We start from the raw sequence: 21347 nt of genomic DNA on the forward strand, positions 1-21347 counted from the left end.
CTGAATGAATGGTCATTCAATAAGGACTATCTATATGGTCCTCAGAACATTGACACAAGGCTTGATTAAGGTATCAAAAATATAAAGGCCATGAAAACAAATAAATTTTAATGTAGATACACTGGAATTATCAAGTTACTTTGAATCCAAGCAGGAAGGAGGGATTCTAATTGTCCTTCTCTCTCTGACAGATTCACAGGATTGCTAGGTTTACAGTAACGAAACATATGTACAGCCAATACCATTTTTTTCTAGAATCTTTAATTTATTTGTACTTACCAGAAGGACGCATAAATTTAGTTCTTTCTGAATAATGGTGACATACATTTTGTATATCATCTAAAATGGCCTCCAGGTCAGTGGACAAATGTCTTCTTTGCTCAGTTAATTCTTGCAGCTTATATTCTACACAATACAAAAATAGTAATATTCATTAAAGTCAACCTTAATATTATCTACATTTCAAAATTTTAATGATCAGCATATATCTTATTACAAGTTCCATTCATTCACAAGAAATTAAATTGTACCACATTTTGCACTCTGTGCAGTTGATGCTAAAACCATTAACTGATTTTGTCAGAGAAGGATCTTTGCTTGTGCTGTATTCTCAGGAATGTAACCTAGAATAAATTCTTATACATCTCTTTCAGACAGCAATACTCTTAACCCAGTGGTGAAATTCAAATTTTTATATATGTTCTGTGGGCATGGCTTGGTGGACATGGCAGGGGAAGGATACTGCAAAATCTCCATTCCCTCTCGACTCCTGGGGGAAGGATATTGCAAAATCTCCATTCCCACCCCACTCTGGGGCCAGCCAGAGGTGGCATTTGGTGGTTCTCTGAACTACTCAAAATTTCCACTACCGGTTCTCCAGAACCGGTCACAACCTGCTGAATTTCACCCCTGCCTTAACCTACATTATTCATATCTGAGCCTAGTGAGAATTTCTTGACTTAAGACTCTCTCTGGACAAGCTTTACTATGTTTTGCAATTGAGCAGGTTTCCTAACAAGGCATAAAATTTGAAGGATTATTTTATAATACATTTAACTAAAATATATAATTTTTCATGTGATACAGTTTAATTTATCCAATCCATCTGATGAAGTGTGTTTGTAGTTATTACAGCTTTGAAATATGAACAGCTGTTCATATTAAGTTAGTTAAACCTAAAACGTAGTTAAACCTTCTAATCTGATGACTTCCAGACTAATCTGTGATTACTTTTCAACCCTCACTGAAATAGTTTTAACACATTGTAATTTAAATAAAAAAATAACATTAGTAACGGTTATTCGCATATAAACCCTGTGTTCAACTATATGACTCCAAATATGTCTGTGTATAGCAATAGTATTTAGACTTATACACCACTTTACAGTGTTTTTTACAGCCCTCTTTAAGCAGTTTACAGAGTCAACTTATTGTCCCCAACCATCTGGGTCCTCATTTTACCTACCTTGGAAGGATGGAAGGCTGAGTAACCCTTGAGCCTGGTGGATTTCAATTGCCAAATTGCAGGCATCTGGCAGTCAGCAGAAGTAGCCTGCAGTACTGCTCTCTAACCACTGTGCCCCCAAGACTCATTGTATATGTATATACAAAGATTTAAAAAATAAAGAGAATACACACATACCATTAATACTGTCTGATTGTGTAGTTGAAAGTTCTTGAATTTCTTGTATCTCTTTCAAATTAGATTCCAGTATTTCTAGTAACTGTTGTTTTTTCTTGGTTAGTTCTTGCAACTCATGTAATTCTTTTTCTGTAAGCAAAAACTTTCAGAATGATTTCTTCAGAATTTCACTTGGCAATAATTTCTCTTAGTTAATGACCACAGTGAAGTTATCTGTATTTGAGCTCTTCAGAAATATGATCAAGCTCCTCACTATTGCATTATATTTATAACAAAAAATAATCGCAATATAGCCTAATTTGAATTTCTAAAGTCAACCTCCACTAAAGTGCAGATTTGCCTTGGTATCTCCTACTTTTTCAAAACTCCTCTCAATTTACTATAATTACCAATTTGCCTGATAAAGAAATTCTGAACTCAAACGCTTACTACCTTGTGAATTAAAGTTTTTCAAAAGAATAGAAAAATTTATTAGGTGGGGAAAAAAGACAAGAAATTTTTGTTTTATCAAATTAAAAGAAACGTTATAAATGCCAATTTATCCTAACTATCAAGAAGATAAAGATAAAGGCAAAACTGCATGGTAGCTCTTTTATTTTTTTTATGGTTTGTGGAAAAGCATAAAGAAGGGGGAAAGCAACCACACACTTTGGTAAGATCATAAAGAGTGACTGAATCACTAATTAGTGTGCATACATATTGGAAGCTCACTCAACCTATGCAGCATAAGAGGACCAACTAAATTGGTTGATGGATCCAGATTTAACAGAATAACAGAGTTGGAAAGGACCTTGTAGGTCTTCTAGTCAATCTCCTGCTCAGGGAGGAAATCCTATATTATTTCAGACAAATCATACAATCTCTTCTTAAGAACTTCCGGTGTTGGAGCATTCACAACTTCTGGAGGCCAGTCATTCCACTGATTAATAATTCTAACAGGAAATTTCTCCTTAGTTCTAGGTTGCTTCTATCCTTGATTAGTTTTCACCCTTTGCTTCTTGTCTTGCCTTCAGGTGTTGAGGAACAGATTGATTCCCTTTTCTATATAGCAACCCCTGGAATATTGGAACACTGCTATCATGTCACTCTTAGTCCTTATTTTCATCAAACTAGACAAACCGAATTCCATCAACCATTCTTTATATGTTTTAGCCTCAAATTGCCTAACCATCTTTGTTGCTTTTCTCTGCACTCTTTTTTACATTGTGGCGACCAAAACTGGATGCAGTATTCCAAGTGTGATCTTACCAAGGCATTATAAAGTGATATTAACACTTTATGTGATCTTAATTCTATCCCTCTGTTAATACAACCTTGGGTTTCATTAGCTTTTTTGGCAGCTACAATACACTGCTGACTCATATTTAATTGATTATCCACTAGAACTCCAAGTTTCCTCCCAGTATTGAACCAGGAACTAGGTAAAAGATTTAGGAGTAAATAATCTGACACTGGACAACAGCTAGGATTGTGTTTTAAATATCTATTGTAAACAGTTTTATTCTATATATAGCCAGTCCTCAAATTATGCTGGTGGTTGGGACTGGAATTTCTATCTTTAAGCAATGCGGTTGTAAAAGTAAGGGTGCATGAGGATGTGAGGGGTGCTACACAAGAGATGTGGTGAGACATACAGAAACTCTGCAAAAATGCAAAGAAAACCCAACAAAGCTCAAGGACAGTGAATGAGGTACAAAGAAGACACAGTGAAGATTCAAAGGAGTGCACAATGGTGACAGAAGACATGTCAAAGCTCAGAGAGGAAAAGCAGAGGTAGATAAGTGGTAGGGAATCATAGCAAAGCTTAGGGAGAGTGAACGGAAGTGTACAAATGGCCAGCACAGCACAAATGCTGAGGATTTGGGGGAGGGAAACTTAATCCAAAAAATCCTTCCCCGCTGGCTTCCCAATTGATTTTCTGGAAAAGCTAGGCAAGAAAAGTTGCAAATGGTGATCTTGTGATCATGGAACACTCTAGTCTTAAGCGTGAGTTGGTTTGCAAGTGCTCACATCTGATTAAGTGTTGCCTAGCAAATTCCAGCTCATTCTTGTTTACTGGTCTCTTTGCCAGCATTATTTTTGCTGATGCACTAAAAATTTTCTGCATAGCTTTTTACCACTTCTGTAAAAGTTTTATTTCTCCACCAACCTCCAAAGTTTCTCAGCAAACCTAAGATTTTCAATCTGCTTTTTTGATAATACAAACTACGGTAGCTGCGGTGAAAATTTGCAAGATTCAGAGAATTAGAAAGAGAAACCAACATATAAAGATTCTAATAGACTCAATTATTACAATGATTGTAGCTTCCAAAACAATATGAATGTGAGTGCGGCTTTTTCTAAACTTCTTAGCAATTATTTTCTTATTTACCAGTAGATTGTATAAGTATAGTCCTTTCTGAAGCCTTATGACATATATTTTGTATATCATATACAGCTGCTTCCAGATCTGAGGTCCAATGTATTCTTTGTTTAGTTAACTTTTGCAATTTATGCTCTATGAAAAAAAAATGAAAATAAAACATTACTATATAAGACGCTACATAGAAAATTCCAATGATTAGCAGCTATCAGCATTATCTTTGAAGAGGTACCTATGCTTGAAATTATCCTGAGGTTCAAATCTCAACTTAGGTGAATATGCTCTGATCCAGGACTCTACAGGACAAAGCTAATTGCTATTTTTGCAGTAGGGCTGTTTTTCTAAAATATTAATATATATTATTCTTAATTGCAATAGACAAATGGACAGATATTCCAGCCATGTGTGCTCATGGTTTTATGTATGTGAGCTACCAAAATTTAATACCTATCTTTACATCTAAGAATAAACATACTAGTAGCACAGTCACTGAAGAGGACAGCCTTTTTTTTACAAGATGGCTTCTGGATTATGAAAGGCTTCTATGAAACTGTTTTTCACTTGGCATAACATGAATAACAGTAGCAAATGCTATCAATCATGCATCTTCACCATAAATAAATGTTAGTATCTGATTCAAAATGTATTTGTGTGTGTTTTAATTTTTTTTTTAAAAAACAAACCCATGTACCATTGATACTGCCTAGTCGAATTACTACTTCACCATAAATATCTGTGTTTATCTGATTCAAAATGTGTCTGTCTATCTGTCTATCTGTCTGTCTGTCTGTCTGTCTGTGTCTGTGTTTTAATATTAAAGAAAAACATCCCACGTACCACTGACACTGTCTGGTTGGGTAGCGACAAGTTCCTGAATTTCTTGTATTTCTTTCCGATTAGAGCCCAGTGTTTCCAGTAACTGATGTTTCTTCTCAGATAGTTCATGCAACTCATGTATTTCTTTTTCTGCAAGCAAAAGTATTATAAATAATTGTTTCAAAAATATTTTCAAGTTTCCCATTTTACTACTGCTTTCAAAATATATTTTTTTCATCATCTTGTCTGATTACAAGAGTTTGTAGTTGGACATTTGGTCACTATAGCATCTCTATCTCCCAAGCTCCCATCTCACTAGTCTTTTGGAAGTTCTTAAAAGGTTAGTTCCCCCCCCCCCCCAAGGATTAGATTAGGGTGAGGCTGGAACCCAGTGATTGGGGTTTTCATAAGATTGGTGGTCATTTAAGTCTCATAAATACATATATACATTTCCCAAAGTCAAACTGAATAGATATGTCAGAATACCTCACTATTCTTCTGAGGAATCACTACAGATAGATGAAAAAGCATATAATTATCTTCACTCTTTGATAGTTAGGTTTACAATACTAAAACAATATGCACAATCAATGCTGTTTTTGATTAAATTCTTATAATTATTTCCTTACCAGTAGGTTGTATAAATGTAATTTTTTCTGAAGCACGACGACATACATTTTGCATACCATCTAGAGTTGCCTCCAACTCTGTGATCAAACTTGTTCTTTCCTCATTTAATTGCTGCGTCCTATGCTCTATAAAAAATCATACTATTATTATGCATAAAAATAGATTAATTCATTAAATTAATTTTTAGTGTTATCTGTATTCAAAACATTAATGATTGATATATATCTAGATAACAGAAAGAATTCTTAGCTCTCTAAATCCTCCACTCATTCATTGGTGATTAAATGTAAGCCATTACATACACTGGAAATTAAAATTATTAAATGGTTCTCAGTGGAAAATCTATCCAGCTAAAATATTCTCAGGAAGGATGTTGTGCTGAAAATACCACCAGAGCTGAGAAAACGTCCTTATAAATGTTTCTTACATAACATTACCTTTAAACAAGCACATAACTTGAAATCAGCCTACAATGTGAGCTTAAGTGAAATTTTCCTGACATACTTCTCTGAATTCTATAGTTCCAAATTGTCTTTTCAGATTTTGTGACATATTAATACATATTATTCTTAATTGCAATAGGGAAATTCTACTCTGTGTGCTTGTAAATGTGGCCTTTCAAAGCTATTACCTATTTTTGCAACTAGATATGAGTACATAAGCAATATAGATAGTAACTGAAAATGGCAGTCTTTTTGATAACCTCCAGATGAATTTGGAACAGGCTTTCCTTTTTCACTTGATAGGTAGTAAATCAATTGCAATACCAATGGCAATTGTTAATCATATCTTCATCCAAAATAGTGCACCTATGCTTGATTCCAAATATATATGCTGCATTTATATAATATAAAAGTTTATTTATATAGTATAAGCAATACCACATACCAGTAACAGTGTCTGGTTTGATAGGTGCACATTTCTGAATTTCTTGCAGCTCTTTCTGGTTAGATTCCAGTGTTTTCAGTACCTGATGTTTTTTGTCAGACAATTCATTCAATTCATGTAATTCTTCTTCTGCAACCAAACAGACTCAAGACAGGTTTATTCTAAGCCACAACACAACAACAAAAAGTGTGTGTGTGTGTGTGTGTGTGTTTGTGTGTTCAAAAAAAGAGAAAAAGTGATAAGAATATAATAAAGATAAAAAATATAAAGAAATGACTTGCTTTCAAACTTGTCCTTCCAGAGATTTTAACAACTTAGAAATAGTTAATGTGTTATTTCAAAAGGTAAACAGAAGGTGAAGTTTACAAATTTGTGCACTCCATGATTATGAGCAAGACTGCTAATCCCGTCATTATCTCATAGTTCAAACCCATGGAAAACCATTATACTGCAATTTCATTGCAGGGGGAGCACAGTTGAACATTCTTCTTTTAATCCATTCACTGGGACAGTGTTTAATATTCAGCATTAAAGACTACTAGTCATTGAGAATGAAGGCAGGCATCAGTGATTGTGTTTCATTTTGATATGTGTGCCAACTAGCAAAATCTGTTCCTGGAAAACCAGTTGCCTTGCTGCAATCTGTCAGATCACACTTATAACCCTGGGACACAATATGAGTGAATTTTATTGTTGATCTCTCTCTGATATAGAATTATATCACCATTCTGACAGTAGTGGCTTTGTTTAAAGGCTTGGCCATTTAATTCCTTACAATGATCTTCCTAGAGCTCAGGAAACAACACAACTTTTTAAAGATTTTAGATGTAGACCCCTGTTCAAACATATGAACTCAGATTGCTGATTGCAAATTTCCTCCAAGCTTTGGAAGACCTTTTTTCAATTATTGCATATTAACATTACTTTCTTCTATCATCTGTCTTTGAAAGAACTACAGTATAATAACTACAGTATATGGATATTCCAGTTGAAATAGCAAGCATTTCTCCATGTAGACCTATATTTTATCCACCAAACTGAAGAAACTATATTTAATCAATTCATAAATTTGGCAAACTAACTTAAAAAATAAATTTAGAAATATATACAAAGTTGACACAAATAGAAACTTGAAAGTCTGTTTACAAAGCACAGCAGTTAGGGTTTTTAAAATATGTTTTTAATCCAGAATATAAATATAACCAAATCAAGATTATTCATAACAGCACATGTAGTGTTATATCTGAGCGTTATTACAGTAACCTTAATTCCTGTAATAAATCTGCAGCAAGCAGGACCAGAAAGAGCAGTGGTGGGATTCAAATAATTTAACAACCGGTTCTCTGCCCCTAATGACCAGCTGGATAGGCGTGGCTCGTTGATCATGTGACTGTGGGGTTGTGGCCAACTCAATGTCATTCAAGTTGATGGGCGCTTCACCTTAGCTGTTACAATGTAATAAGGGTTAACTGGAGAGGCAGTTTCTGTAATAAAGATTACAGAATAAAGATGCAATAAAGATTAGGCTAGAAACAACACCAGAATGTTTCCTTCCTGCCTTCCTTACAGGATTAGCCCTGTAAAGTGGGAAAAAACCAAAATGAGATTTCTTCCAACAACCTGTTCTCCGAACTTCTTAGAAAGTTAACAACCAGTTCTCCCGAATAGGTGCGAACTGACTGAATCCCACTGCTGAGAAAGAGTGACCACTACCAGAAATGTTTGGGCAAATAAAGGGTTTCATAATTGTAAAAACTGAATAATTGGGCTTCTGTAACCAGTACTAATTGACTAAGGCATGCTTAACATACTAATACAATATAATATATTTTAAATCGAGACAGGATGGAAAGTAATCTGATTGTCTGTTTCTTTCTGATAATCTCAGTGATTACACCAATTGCTAAATTTACAGTATTAAAACAATATGTATAATCAGTGTTACATTTTATTAAATTCTTAGTAATTTTTTCTACTTACCAGAAGGTTGTATAAATGTAACTCTTTCTGAATTATGACGACATAACTTTTCTATATCATCTAGGGTTTCCCCCAAATCCATAATCAAAAATCCTTTTTGCTCAGTCAATTTTTGCAGCTTATGCTCTGCAGAAATTCATATTATTGTACATAAAAACAGTTAAGTTCATAAACTCGATCCTTATTATTTATCTAGATTTCAAAATGTTAATTACATATTGCAGGCATTAGGAATAACACAAAACCTTCATACTCTTTATCAGCCCCAATCTTGGAAGGTGAGGGTGGAGAGAGCCAATGAGAATTAAATCGTATGCAAACTCTATCAGGAAATACATTTATTGTGACCTCAGGTTCTACTTATTGCCCTGTTACACCTGAGAACCCAATCACGACAAGATATAGGCATTTCCTTCTTTTGAGTGCTGTTCAGGAGACCTCCGACTTATACATTGTTCCTATAACTAATGCAGCCAAATGTTTTGTAATGGAAAATCTCCTCCCCCAAGGAGTCAACCTGCTATAATCTCTCAAATACAGCCCTGACTGAAGATATTCCGGTCACCTTCTTTCTCATATAAAACTTCCCCTGGGATGCTTTTTTCTTAAAGCATACTTGTATGTCCTAGCTCACTCCACATGGGGACATTGTATTCTCAGGTGACTAACCATCCACTTGCCTCCCTCAGGAAGTGACATCTCTAAATGCTAGACTGTGACTCACACACAGCCTTATTTAACCAAGTGGAATATATCATGCTGGCTATTTCCCTCATAGTTGTCTCTGAGCTAATTCAAAAAATATCAATTGCCTCACCTATGCACCAGCTTAATACAATGTCCCAAGTCCTAGAAGCACTGAACTTAGACAAGTTCATGAAGTAATTCTCAAAAACAAAACACCATTGATCATTTACTGCTAAGACACAACCACAATTGCAAGGAACTTTGAGGTTTGTACTACTTTAACTTGTCCAAAAACTCCAAGCTCATAGAAGACAATATTAAGGATTTCAAAAAATTAATTAAAAACATCAGATACAAAACATTCCCATTTGATTTAACAGGGCTATTTTCATTGACTAAAAGCCTTCTTCCTGGAAGCTATCACCACCTTTTTGTTGCCACTTTCAGTGCTTCCCCACCTACCCACCCAACTCTTCCTCAGTAACTTGCAAGACTATCTTCCTCCTCACAAACCCCATAACAAAAACCCCAACCACATTTCCCTTATAACAGATGAAAAATACAAGATCTATTCAGATGAGCCAAAGATTGTGCAATATATATTGTAACATACATACATACAAACATACATACATACATACACATGTGTGTGTGAGAGAGAGAGGACCACAGATAGGTGTTCTTACGTGTGCCAGTTCTGCCTATTGACTCCTGCACTGCGGAAAAGAGACAGAAGAGGCAGGCAATGACAAAGACAGAAGAGGCAAGGTTCAGCACTGTAAAAGGACCCTGCCATCACAGCCTGGCTGCTATTCACCAAAGGACCAACATAGATGCACAGACATTTCCACCCACTTTTGGGGTGGGGGGCTGTCTCATGGAGTGAAAAATATAGTAGTTCCTGATGTGCCATGGATAAACTCATTCTCCCTTGAGGTAGCCTTCAAGGAATAGTCAGAGGAGTCTCTGTCCAAGAGAGACATCACAAAGGGACAACAGCAGAATCATACATACAACAAAAGTAAGGTGACCAGATGTCCCGATTTCTAACAATTTGTCCCGTGTCCCGTGGTGTTTTTTAAAAAGTCCTGATTTTCTGGCTTCATGTTGAAAGCCCAGTGGATTTGCTTAAGAAATCCTAACCAGGGCAAGACAAAAGACACCCTGTCTAATCCCTCTCTCTTTCTCCAGTGCACTGCTCGGAGAGTCAAATGCTGGGTTAACACAGCCTATCTGCCCTTGGACTGAGTGATGTTTTTTAGTTGACCATGCCTCCCTTTGCCTCTGCATGCTCTGCCCGTTAGGACTGTTTTTGGGAGAGCTCCAGTCTAAGATCAGATAGGCTGGAAAGTTTCCCACTTTGGACCACGTTTGGATTCTCAGATAGAGAAAATTACAGCTACTGTAAGATCTGTCAAATTTGCCTCCATTGAGGCTTCTGTTGCTTTAAAAGGGCTACCGGGCTTTCTCTGCTGCTGCTGGTTGCAAGCACTCCAGAGGATTGCAAAAGCTCGCCCAGCGGATGCTGGCGAGCGGCAGGAGCGGTTAGTGGGGTAAGCAATTTCCCCAGCCAGGACACGGGGGTTCCAGGCGAAAAGAAGCCCCAGAGAAGGCTCTGAAGCCTGCAGGCCGTATTGCTAGGGATCCCTCAGCTGCTCCATTCTGCCCGGCAACAGCAGCAATGGTTGGAACCTTCGCGTGCTTTTCTGGGCTGTGAGGCTAGAAAGAGTGGGAAGCGGCTGCGCGTGCACTCACCGCCATTTTGGATCGCTCCAAATCGCTGTGAAGAGCGGCAAGAGCGCAGATCGTGCAAGGAGTGAAAAATTCTTCCAGAGGCTGCTACTGAGAGGCAGGAGAAGCGAAGAGCCAGACAGCCCAAGTGGAGCCACAGCTAGCCCTCAGCAACCACAGAACGCTGTGAGGAGGCTGGGGACTAGCCTGGGGAGCCAGCTAGTCTCTCCCTCCTGAGAGGAAGATAAGTCTTGGGGAACCAAAGGAATCCGACCCCCAGGCAGCCCTTCCCTCCTGAAGATTCTGCGAGCGCATTTGAGCCTCAACAGCCAGCACGTGCCCATCCCAGCTCCAGTTATCTTCCAGGCCTCGTGGGGACCTGAAATGGCAGAGGAATGCAGGGAGGCCTTAGGGGAATAGGCAGGGCCCTCCAGCAAACTCAGCAAGCTGGATCCCTCTGTGAAAAAAGGCAAAGGGCACAAGGGCTCAATTGAAAGGTCTTCACCAAGAGCCACAGTGGATCCCAGGGAGGTTTCTAGGCCCCATCAGCCAGAACCTAGCCCAGACCATCGCAGCAGGGAGTTAGCTTCCCCTGATCGTGAGGCCCAATCCCCTGGGGACAGTGAATTCTTGTCTGGGGATGACTATAGGTCCAGGGATCCGTCTCCAGAAGCTTCTTGGGGGTACCCCGACTCCCCTAGCTCCTCCATTGGAGAGGAACGAGATTCTATCCAGGATTCCCAGTGTGGGAAAGGTGAATCCAGCTCAGGCAGGCCTAGCCATCGCAGGCCCAGTAAGCAGAAGCTGAAGAGGGGTAAAGGCCCTGCTCTTTCTGATGAAATGAGGGAGGTAATTTCCTTAGCCATTTCCCAAGGGATAGCTGAAGGCATTAAGCACAGGGACCCTCGTAAGGGCAAGGCCCCAAAGGAAAAGTGCAAGCCTAAGGCCTCCACTTCCAAGGAGCCTGTATCCTCCTCCCCATCTTCCAGCCCATCTCACTCTGGGCTTTCAAGTTCTGAGCAGGAAGAAGGGAAAATTTTCGTGCTTTCTGAAGATGAAAACCCTACCCCTAACAAACCAGCATTCACTGGCCTGTTTCAGCCGTCATTATTCAAATCAATCTTACACAAGGCCATGACGGCTGCAGAGTTAGGCCCCACTTCCATGCCTGAGGCCGCTCAGGCTTCCACATCCAGGGATCACAAGCATGGCCTATTCAAAGAGACAATAGAAACTCCTGAGGTTATCCCTGTGCCTGACCTCTTTATGGACGCTGTGCAGCGCCAGTGGCTACAGCCGGGTACGCTAACCAACCCCAGTGGGGGGGGGGGGACAGAGCACTGTATGCCCTGGAGGGGAAAATGGAGGATATCCTGAAATTCCCTGAAGTAGATGCCCCAGTTGTGTCTCTAACTTCCAACTCAAACCTGCCAGCTGAGCTCCTAGAGGGACTAAAGGCAGAAGATAAGAGGTCAGAAAAGGCATGTCAGAAGACACACATGGCGTCTGCCTGGGCCATTAAGGCATCCACCTCTGCCTCCTTTTTTATCAGGGCCACCTTATTCTGGCTACGCCAACTCAGGTCTAGACCACCACCCAGGAAATCTAGATGGCGCCATGAGTTAACAAAAATTATTACCGCTGTCGAGTACTTGGCGGATGCCACTTTGACAGCAGTCAAATTCTCATCCAGAGCCCTCGCTTCCAACATCACTTCACGCCACCTCCTATGGCTCAGACATTGGCAAGCTGAAATGAAAGCCAAATGGAAGCTGGCATCGGCCCCATTTAAGGGAGGCCTTCTGTTTGGAGCGGCCCTGGACAAGTTTGTCACCGAAACCAAAGACAAACGCAAGATCCTTCCTGCAATCCTTAAAAGGGGTGACCGAAAGGGGCAGGGTCCTTTCGCAAGAGACCTTACAGGAGTCAGGAAACAGGGCAATCATCTCACCCTTCCTCCTACCAGAGACCCTTTCAGGCAGGGGGGAATAGGCACCAAGACAGATCTTTTGGTGCTCGGGCCAACCAATCTCAGTCTTCCTTTCGGATACCATTCTGAGGAGGCAGACACAACAGTGGTAGCTCCCGTCCATTTCATAAGGGAAAGTGACGGTTGCACGGATCCCCCCATCAGAGGTCAGCTATGGCTGTACGCCGACAGGTGGGGGGAGGTAACATCGGACAAGTGGGTCCTCAACACCATTCGGAGGGGGCTTGTCCTGGATTTTCTAATCTTTCCCCAGAGAAAGTTTATTCGCTGTCCTACCCCAGGAACCCAGAGAAGAGGGAGCGCATGAGTTGTATAAAATCAATCCTTGAAAGGGATTGATGTCCATCAGAAAAAAGGGTGAAGTCATATGCCTCTGTGTTTCTTTCTCGCCAAACATTTCTCAATTCGAAGTCGTCCATCAAGTCTTTTTCCCTTCTAGAATTAGGTCTAATGCGATATATCTCCCAAAGGGATCTGCTTCAATTAGTTCAGCCTTAATGTCTTTTCTTAAGTATACAACTATACCATTTTTCTTTTCCGTAGCAGAGGTCACAAAATATTGACCAAGTTCGGGGTTGAACAAATATTTTTGATCAGTTGATTTGATATGAATTTCTTGCCGGCAAATTATATCGTTCTTGAACTGTTTGAGATAGTGAAATATTTTTTTCTCTTCTGTAAAGAGTTCAGACCACAACTCCTTGATCAATGGCCGGTGATTATTGAGGTTGTTGCAATGTACCTTGTTTTCCCATTCGTCTGGTAGTCATACGGCTAGATCTTTGTTCCCTGACCCCTTGCCCTTCCGGAAGGAGGAAATAGTGCTTTTTTTTTCTAGTAGTTGTGTGATTTGCTGTTTATCTTGTCCTTCTCGTGGTCTTTCTCCAGATCCAGATGATTCAGGGTGTCCCACCTTCAGGATCTTGTGATAGAAATCTCGGGCTTCCCATACAGAGTTGAGACGATATTTTTGCTTATCAAATGTAATTATAATACCAAATGGCACATCCCATCTATACTGTATCTGACGGTTTCTGAGTTCTTCCACTAGAAAAGCATAATCTCTTCTGGCTCTTAGCATTTAGGGTGGTATTTCTTTCAAGACAATCAAGTCCTGTCCGCCAATTTGAAGCCTGGTATTATAAGACTCTTGTAGTAACATGTTTCTGAACTCTCTTGTAGCAAAGTATATAATTACATCTCGGGGGAGGTGCTTCTGTTTTGCCACCCAAGAGTTAGCGCGATAAATTTTTTCGATCTGCCAGTCAAAGTTGGACCCCGGTCTTTCCACCAGACGGTTAAAAGCCTCTGAAAAAATCTGCTTCAAGTTCTCCTGTTTGTCTTCGCGCAGCCCCCTGACTCTTAATGCAAGCTCCATCTGTCTGTACTGTATCATAACAATTTGTTTTTCAGCGTTTTCATCTCTTGTATGTAAAGGCATGAATACAGTAGAACCTCTGGTCACAACCATAATTCGTTCCATAACTTTGGTCGCAAATTGATTTGGTCATGAATCAAACCTAATTTTGGAAATTTGGCGCTTACAAAAAAAATGGTGCAGAAGGGGAAAACAGCAGCGAGGGGAAGGGGAATGTGAATATTTTGATCAGAAGCGTTCGTGACCAGAGGTTCTACTGTATAACATCTTTGTTGCCCTAAAAATGTTTTTCCCTAAAATTAGAAAGCATCTGCTTTAAAAAGTTGCAGATGGTGCTATATTTATCATTTCACATGATCCAAAGCATTTTTTCTGATGCTTACTATATCCTTATTGTAATTATTATCATTAATTCTAATCTACTGATTATAGATAAGATCTTTTTGTCAACCTGCCAGAATTAGGTAATTAGATAATTCTGGTAGGTGTGTGTGAAGCAATATTTCAGGTTAAAAAAAATATTCCTAGGAGTTTAACAGTCTGAACATTATATGTGCTTGCCTGCTGGTAAGTGAGCTGGGTTTATTTCTTTTATTTTTTAATGTATTTTAAAATAATATTTTATTTATTGTCCATAGGATTTTTTTAAATAGTTTTATTCTGTGTGGATTCTTTTTTAAAATTGTCTTAGACTATTTAAAAAAAGATTCTATCCAAAATACAGCTGCAGTTATTCACTTAAGAACTGTGGCAAGAAAAGTGGTATAGTGACCAAAGATACAATGGCATTGAAAAAAGTGACTGATGACCATTTTTCACACAGCGACCATTTTCACATTTAGCGACCGTTGCAACATCGTTATGGTCACGTGATCAAAATTTTGATGTTTGGCAACAGATTCGTATTTATAATGGTTTCAGTGTCCTGGGGTCATATAATCACCTTTTGACAAAGTCAAATGGGGAAAACAGATTCACTTATGCTACTAACTGATCAGCTGCAGTTATTCACTTAAGAACTCTGGCAAGAAAGGTGGTATAATGGGCTTAGTGAACAAAGTTACAATGGCATTGAAAAAAGTGACTGATGACCATTTTTCACACTTAGCGACCATTTTCACACTTAGCGATCGTTGCAGCATCCTCATGGTCACGTGATCAAAATTTTGATGTTTGGCAATAGTTACAATTTATATTTGTAAATTGTAGTTATGTTGAAATAAAAAATACGCAATTTTTGCGTTGTATGAAAATTTTTGTTGCTCCATATAAAATTTTTAATCAAGCCCCTCCCCCCCCGGTCAAAGGTGTCCCTCTTTACCAATCTGAAAATCTGGTCACCTTAAACAAAAAGGGAAATTGCAACAAGTTGAAATATTGCGTTGTCACAACAACACAAAAGAAGTACATACTCACACACACATCAACATGCTTAAAAAATGACTCAAAAATCAAACAGAAGGATCACCATTCATTTGCTAGCTATCCCCCAAAATAGCTGTTGTTGGCTGTTTGGAAATAAATGGACGCCCTTTTCTAAAGCAAATAAGACACCTCACATCTTCTTTGTCCACATTTTCTCCCAGTTTGAAAGAAAGGGGGCCCAAAAGGATTCTCTCAACACAATGTCCCCTCAAAAACATAACTGAGTTTTCTTGTTAAAACCTGGTTTTCATTTAAAAAAAAGAAGTGAAACTTTGTGACAATGTTTCATGGATTAATAGAGTCATTGTTTCTGGGTCATAATGATGGCTTCTTCAGCAGTCAAAAATTCAGTCAGAGCAGTGTAGACTTTTGTTTGTAATAAGCAATACTCTTAGCCATTCTCAGCAATAGAAAGAGCAAACCCTAAAAAAATACATCAAAATATCTAATACTGCCATCCAGTGGTGACTTCTAAAATTGAAAGCATTAGTTTTTAATTCAAGCTTCATATGACTACAAAAACATACCATTGATGCTACCTGGTTGGGTAGCCTCAAGCTCCTGAATTTCATGTAGTTCTTTCTCACTAGATTCTAGCGCTTCCAGTAATTGCTGCTTCTTCTCAGTCAGTTCATGCAACTCAAATATCTCCTTTTCTGAAATTAGAAACTTTATAAGCAACCTCTTCAGTAATATTTTTAAGCTGCTCACAAACCATTTTTGAATATCTAAAAGACATTTAGGGTACAGATACTTAATCTGAATATTTCAGAAGCCAAGTTGATATAGTAAGTATTTTTTTATATAGTCACCAGAAGACACACAATATGTAGAACATTTTCTCCTTGATTATTGGGGACTGTGGAATAGAACACCAATCAATAGACAAACATAAATAAAATATAATTTATATATTATATATATTATATAAATAAATATAATTTATTTCAGAAACTGAAAATGTAAATGTAAAAATGGGCAGAGATGGATTTTTTATATTGAATAATGCAAATAAACTGATCCAGAAAGAAAACTGAAGATTTATGCTTCCTAAAGAAGTACAGAAAATTCAAATATTTTAAGGTGAGTTTTCAAAATATGAATAAAACCTTATCTCAATTATTCATAATTATTTGCACAGCATTTCACCAGAGCTAAATGGTATCAAATAGAATGAAATAAAGGGCTTGTCAGATAAATAGTTTATTATACTAAAAACCAAAGAGGGGTTCCATGGGGTCCAGTACTGACACAATTTCTGCTTAAAATACTCATAAATATAAATGACAAATATTTTTTAAAAAATTATAATTTTAAAAATAATGATGTATGTACCCTGGAATTTCAAATGTATTTGAATAGAAATATGGAATGGAAAGAACTCCGACCATTCTCATTCTTATAGCTCACTGATTCCATTGATTACTAGATTTAAAATATGAAAACAATGTGTATAATTATTGCTACTTTTTCTAAAATTCTTAGTAATATATTTTATTTACCAGAAGGCTGTGTAAATGTACTGGTTTCTGAAGTCTGACGACATATATTTTGAATACCATCTAGAGTTGCTTCCAGTTCTGTGGTCACCTGTTTTCTTTGCTCAGTTAACTCCTGCAACTTATATGCTAAAAAATTAATAATTATGTATATGTATAAAAATAATTAAGATCATTATTATTTAGATTTCAAAAGCATAATTATTAGCTTGTATCTAATATTTCTGGTGTCACTTCCCAAATGGAATGAATCCTTTCTCTCCAAACCTCCATCCATTCACAAATGATTAAATTGTGCAACATTTCATACATCTCAAAATGAATATTAAAATGTTAAAAGGTTTTGGAAGGATATTGTTTCTGCCCATAATCTCAGGATTATAATCCAATTTGATTATGGGATCATAATGCTGTTATGCTGAGAATGCCAGCAGAACTGAGGATATGTTTCAATGCATCTTTCCCTTTCCCTTAAAATAATAATATGCCAGAAATAAAGCTACAAAGCTCAGATTTGAATTCAGATGAAAAATTCCCTGATCCAAACTCCGATTTTTATAATGCCAATATATTCACCATTTTGAAGTTGAAAAGGTTTCCCGATAAAGCATTTAGCATATCTTTGATTAAATATTTGATTCCATAGCTCATATACCAGTAATATTGCTGGGTTGAACAGCTGCCAATTCCTGTACTTCTTCTAGCTCTCTCCAATTAGACTCCAACATTTCAAGTAACTGTCCCTTTTTTGCAGATAGTTTGTGTAAATCATACAATTCCTTTTCTGCAAAGAGAAATTTTCTTAATATAATTTTGAGTATTATTTTCTTATTTCTCACTTAAACAGCTTGCAAAAACAAAGAAAACTCCTTGACTATGCTTACTGTGAATATGAGAAGACCATTTTAAGATGAACATACTTAATTTGAGTATCTAAGGCACTTATTTCTAACACTTTTACTTCTCTACTTACCAGAAGGTTGTATAAATGTATTTCTTTTTGCAGGTCGATGACATACATCTTGTATGCCATCTAGTGTTGCCTCCAGATCCATAGTCAAATGACTTCTTTGCTCAGTTAATTCCTGTAACGTATGCTCTATAAAAAATCCATAATGGAACATTATTTAACATAAAAGTTACAATATGTTGCACATTTTCATTTTTAATATTGTCTCCCTGATTCATATGTGTCTAGAATTTCTGATGTCACTTCCAACTGGAATAAATTCACACCTCCCCAATTCACAAGATTAAAGAGAGCATTTCCTACACTAGAGAATGGATATTAACATTATTAAATGGTTTTAGCAGGATGGTGTTTCTGTCTATATTCTCAAGAATGTAACTCATTTTATTACAGGATTTTAACACTAGTGTACTAAAAACACCAGTATAATTGATTCCAAATATATATTTGCATTTACCAGTAAATATTTAAACACACAGAGAGAGGGGGGGGGAGGGAGGGGGAGGGAGGGAGAGGGAGCGCACATACCATTGACAGTGCAAGCCTGGGCAGCTGCAAGGTCTTGAACTTCTTGTAGTGCTTTCTTATTAGATTCCAGTGTTTCCAGTAATTGTTTCTTCAGTTCGGATAGTTCATGCAATTCCTCTAATTCCTTTTCTGCAAATAGCAGAACTGGCCTTAATAAGAAGTACTATTACATTTATTTTAAGATTCGGACTTGGCTGCAATGATCTTCAGACTTAATGTAATTGTTTACCCTTACCCCTTCTTTCCCTCCAAATAAGTAGGATTTTTTTTAAACTTTCTTCTCAGATTTATATTTTGCAAAAATTGGTCACACAAGTTATTTCTAGCTTTCTTCTCATTGAACTGAAGCTGAAATGTAAATTAAAGTATTTTGCTCACACTAGGCAAGACTAAAATGAGAAGTTAAAAAAGAAATATTGTAGGGCAAAGGAAAACAAAGGAAAAAGATAAGTGTTTCCCCTGTCCAGTCTGACTCTGGGGCAGGGTACTCATTTCTATTTCTTAGCCAAGGGAGCCAATATTGTCAAAACGCATTTTCTGTGGTCATGTGGCCAGCATGGTTATAAACAAAAGTGTTACCGTCCCACCAAAATGGTATCTATTATTCTACAAACATTTGCATGTTTTTGAAGTGCTATGTGAACAGAAGCTAGCTCATTCCATTGCATGGTGCTCAGGTCTCGAACCCTCGCTGCCACTTGACTAGCTCAGTGTCTAACCTCTGAGCCATCACATTCAATGGTTAAGGGTTGATTGATTGATTGATTGATTGATTGTATAATAAAAATAGTAATTGAATTTTGTTTTTGTTTTTGATAGATCTATCCTGATCTATCAATAAGCAGAGGCTACCTAAAGTATCAGAATGACCATCATCCAAAGTAAAGTTCATCTATCAAAGTAAACAGCCCTGCTTACATTTTTCTATTGAGGGACTACCCCAAAACATAAGGGACAGTAGAGGTCATATTGTCCAACCCCCTGCTCAAGCAGGAAAGCTTATATCATTTCAGGCAAATAGTTGTTCAATCTCCGCATTTGTATGGTAGAAAAGTGAAATATCTAATATTACCAAATTTTTTATGAAAAATTATTTGTGTTACGATGAATCCTTTTTTAAACTATAAATATTACTTCTAGTTTACAGACTGTATGTAAATTTTAAAATGGTCCACTAGAATGCCAATATCAATATTTATTTGCCATTTCTTCCCCAGTTTTTTATTTTTACAATATATCCATCTCAATACATGAACAGTATGGCATCAGGGTATCATACACTTGATTAAAAATAAAAATAGTGCTGTTAATCACATTTGTTACATTCCTTAAGTTTATGTAGTTCTTAATAAACATATTTCTATTAAATTGTAGACCTTCATTATTTAATTATTCATTTTCAATATGTTATTCCAATGCCAATCACAATATTGTTTAAGCATACATAATACTACCATCAATCAATTTCTAATCTTTCTTCTTATTACGTTTATTTTATTGTATAAAAATGAGTTTACTAATATTCCTCCTCTCTGCCTTTTTACAATGTCTAGCTTCCAAATATTTATTTGATTTGATAGTTATGATTGTTGTTTTCAAAGATGGCAATCAAATATTAAGATAAAAAATGTCATTACAGCAAAATTATTTCCAATTAGGTATATAAAATCTCAATACAACTATATTTTTTTAAAGACTGAGTTTTTAACAAAAACATTAATTAAATCTATCCAAAGATTCAAGATAGTAAAATACAATTCCAAGAAATAGAATTAACTATCAGAGTAACCCAAAAGTATGCAGGGTCTTAAAATCTAGTTGATTTAATTTGACATTTTCAAGAATAATATAGTCTCTTAAAACTAATTCAACTATATGAAAGGTTAATTTTGGTTTAATAAGAGAAATAACAAAAAAAGTGAGGTGGCACTGAAATACACAAAGAGCAAACAGTGACATTCCAACGCAGAACGATAACTGATTGTAATAATCTTATGATCTCTCCATATAGCACATTCAAAATGTAAAAAAAAGTATTTTCAAGAGAAGAGGGCAATTGCTTTGGTTAAATGTTCAGAGGTTGTTGTTCTAAAGTATCCAAAGTATCATCTTTCCAACGATGGCATAAGCGTTTGTTGTACAGTTGAATAGTATGAGTCAACTGTACAACTCTACAATTTCCAAACTCCAAAGATTGGGCTTTCTTAATAAGAAAATGTTAGTTGCATATATTTATTTACCTGAATATATGACTTTTTGATTATATAGTTTTAAAGGTATATTTGTGAATTTTTCATTGTTCTCAACAAGAGATGTGATCTCAACAACAGCTCTTTGTGTACATCTGATAAACTCACCTTGAAGTCTGCTTTCAATTGTAAGTCCTGGAGCATAAGACCATGCCTTTTGCATATTCTGCAGATTTTGCTCTAAATGTTCAGTCACTTCATTTTTTAATTCAGTTAATTCTTTTATTTTTAAATCTGTGGAAACAGATATTTTCTTCTACATTTTGCTTTCACTGTGTTGTAAAATATTAATTTTTAACTAAATAAATTGTTATGTCCCCAATAATTCATTTTAAAAATACATTACCTGAATAGTATGTAATAAAGATACAAGTAGTCCTTAATTAACAACTCTAATTGGTGCAACTCTGCCACCAAGTGAAGCAGTTGCTATGTGGGAAATCACATGATCACAACTGTATTCTCTGGCTGGAAAGAAACAAGGCTACCTCAGTTCCACAGCTTCAATTTTTCTTTGCATCCTAACCATTCCTCCATCTTTTAGAATGCTTAAGTGACAGCTTCTTGTTTTG

General features: G+C 36.9%; 1 protein-coding gene across 1 annotated transcript in view; it reads right to left on the reverse strand.

Annotated features, from left to right (window-relative positions):
- Positions 1-21347, reverse strand: part of CCDC7 (coiled-coil domain containing 7) — a 250515-nt gene that overhangs the window by 134113 nt on the left and 95055 nt on the right. Inside the window, exons 28-40 of the mRNA XM_087712546.1 lie at positions 20884-21009; positions 18527-18655; positions 18002-18127; positions 17684-17812; positions 17032-17157; positions 16057-16185; positions 8319-8444; positions 6339-6467; positions 5450-5575; positions 4842-4970; positions 4014-4139; positions 1643-1771; positions 280-405 (exon numbers count right to left, since the gene is read on the reverse strand). Of these exons, the coding sequence (XP_087568672.1) occupies positions 280-405; positions 1643-1771; positions 4014-4139; positions 4842-4970; positions 5450-5575; positions 6339-6467; positions 8319-8444; positions 16057-16185; positions 17032-17157; positions 17684-17812; positions 18002-18127; positions 18527-18655; positions 20884-21009 (1656 nt within the window). The remainder of the gene's footprint in view (positions 1-279; positions 406-1642; positions 1772-4013; positions 4140-4841; positions 4971-5449; positions 5576-6338; positions 6468-8318; positions 8445-16056; positions 16186-17031; positions 17158-17683; positions 17813-18001; positions 18128-18526; positions 18656-20883; positions 21010-21347) is intronic.

This window comes from Thamnophis sirtalis, unplaced genomic scaffold (genome assembly GCF_051295495.1).
Source record: "Thamnophis sirtalis isolate CommonGarterSnake01/CBP01778 unplaced genomic scaffold, rThaSir2_p1.2 scaffold_4, whole genome shotgun sequence".
NCBI lineage: Eukaryota > Metazoa > Chordata > Lepidosauria > Squamata > Natricidae > Thamnophis > Thamnophis sirtalis.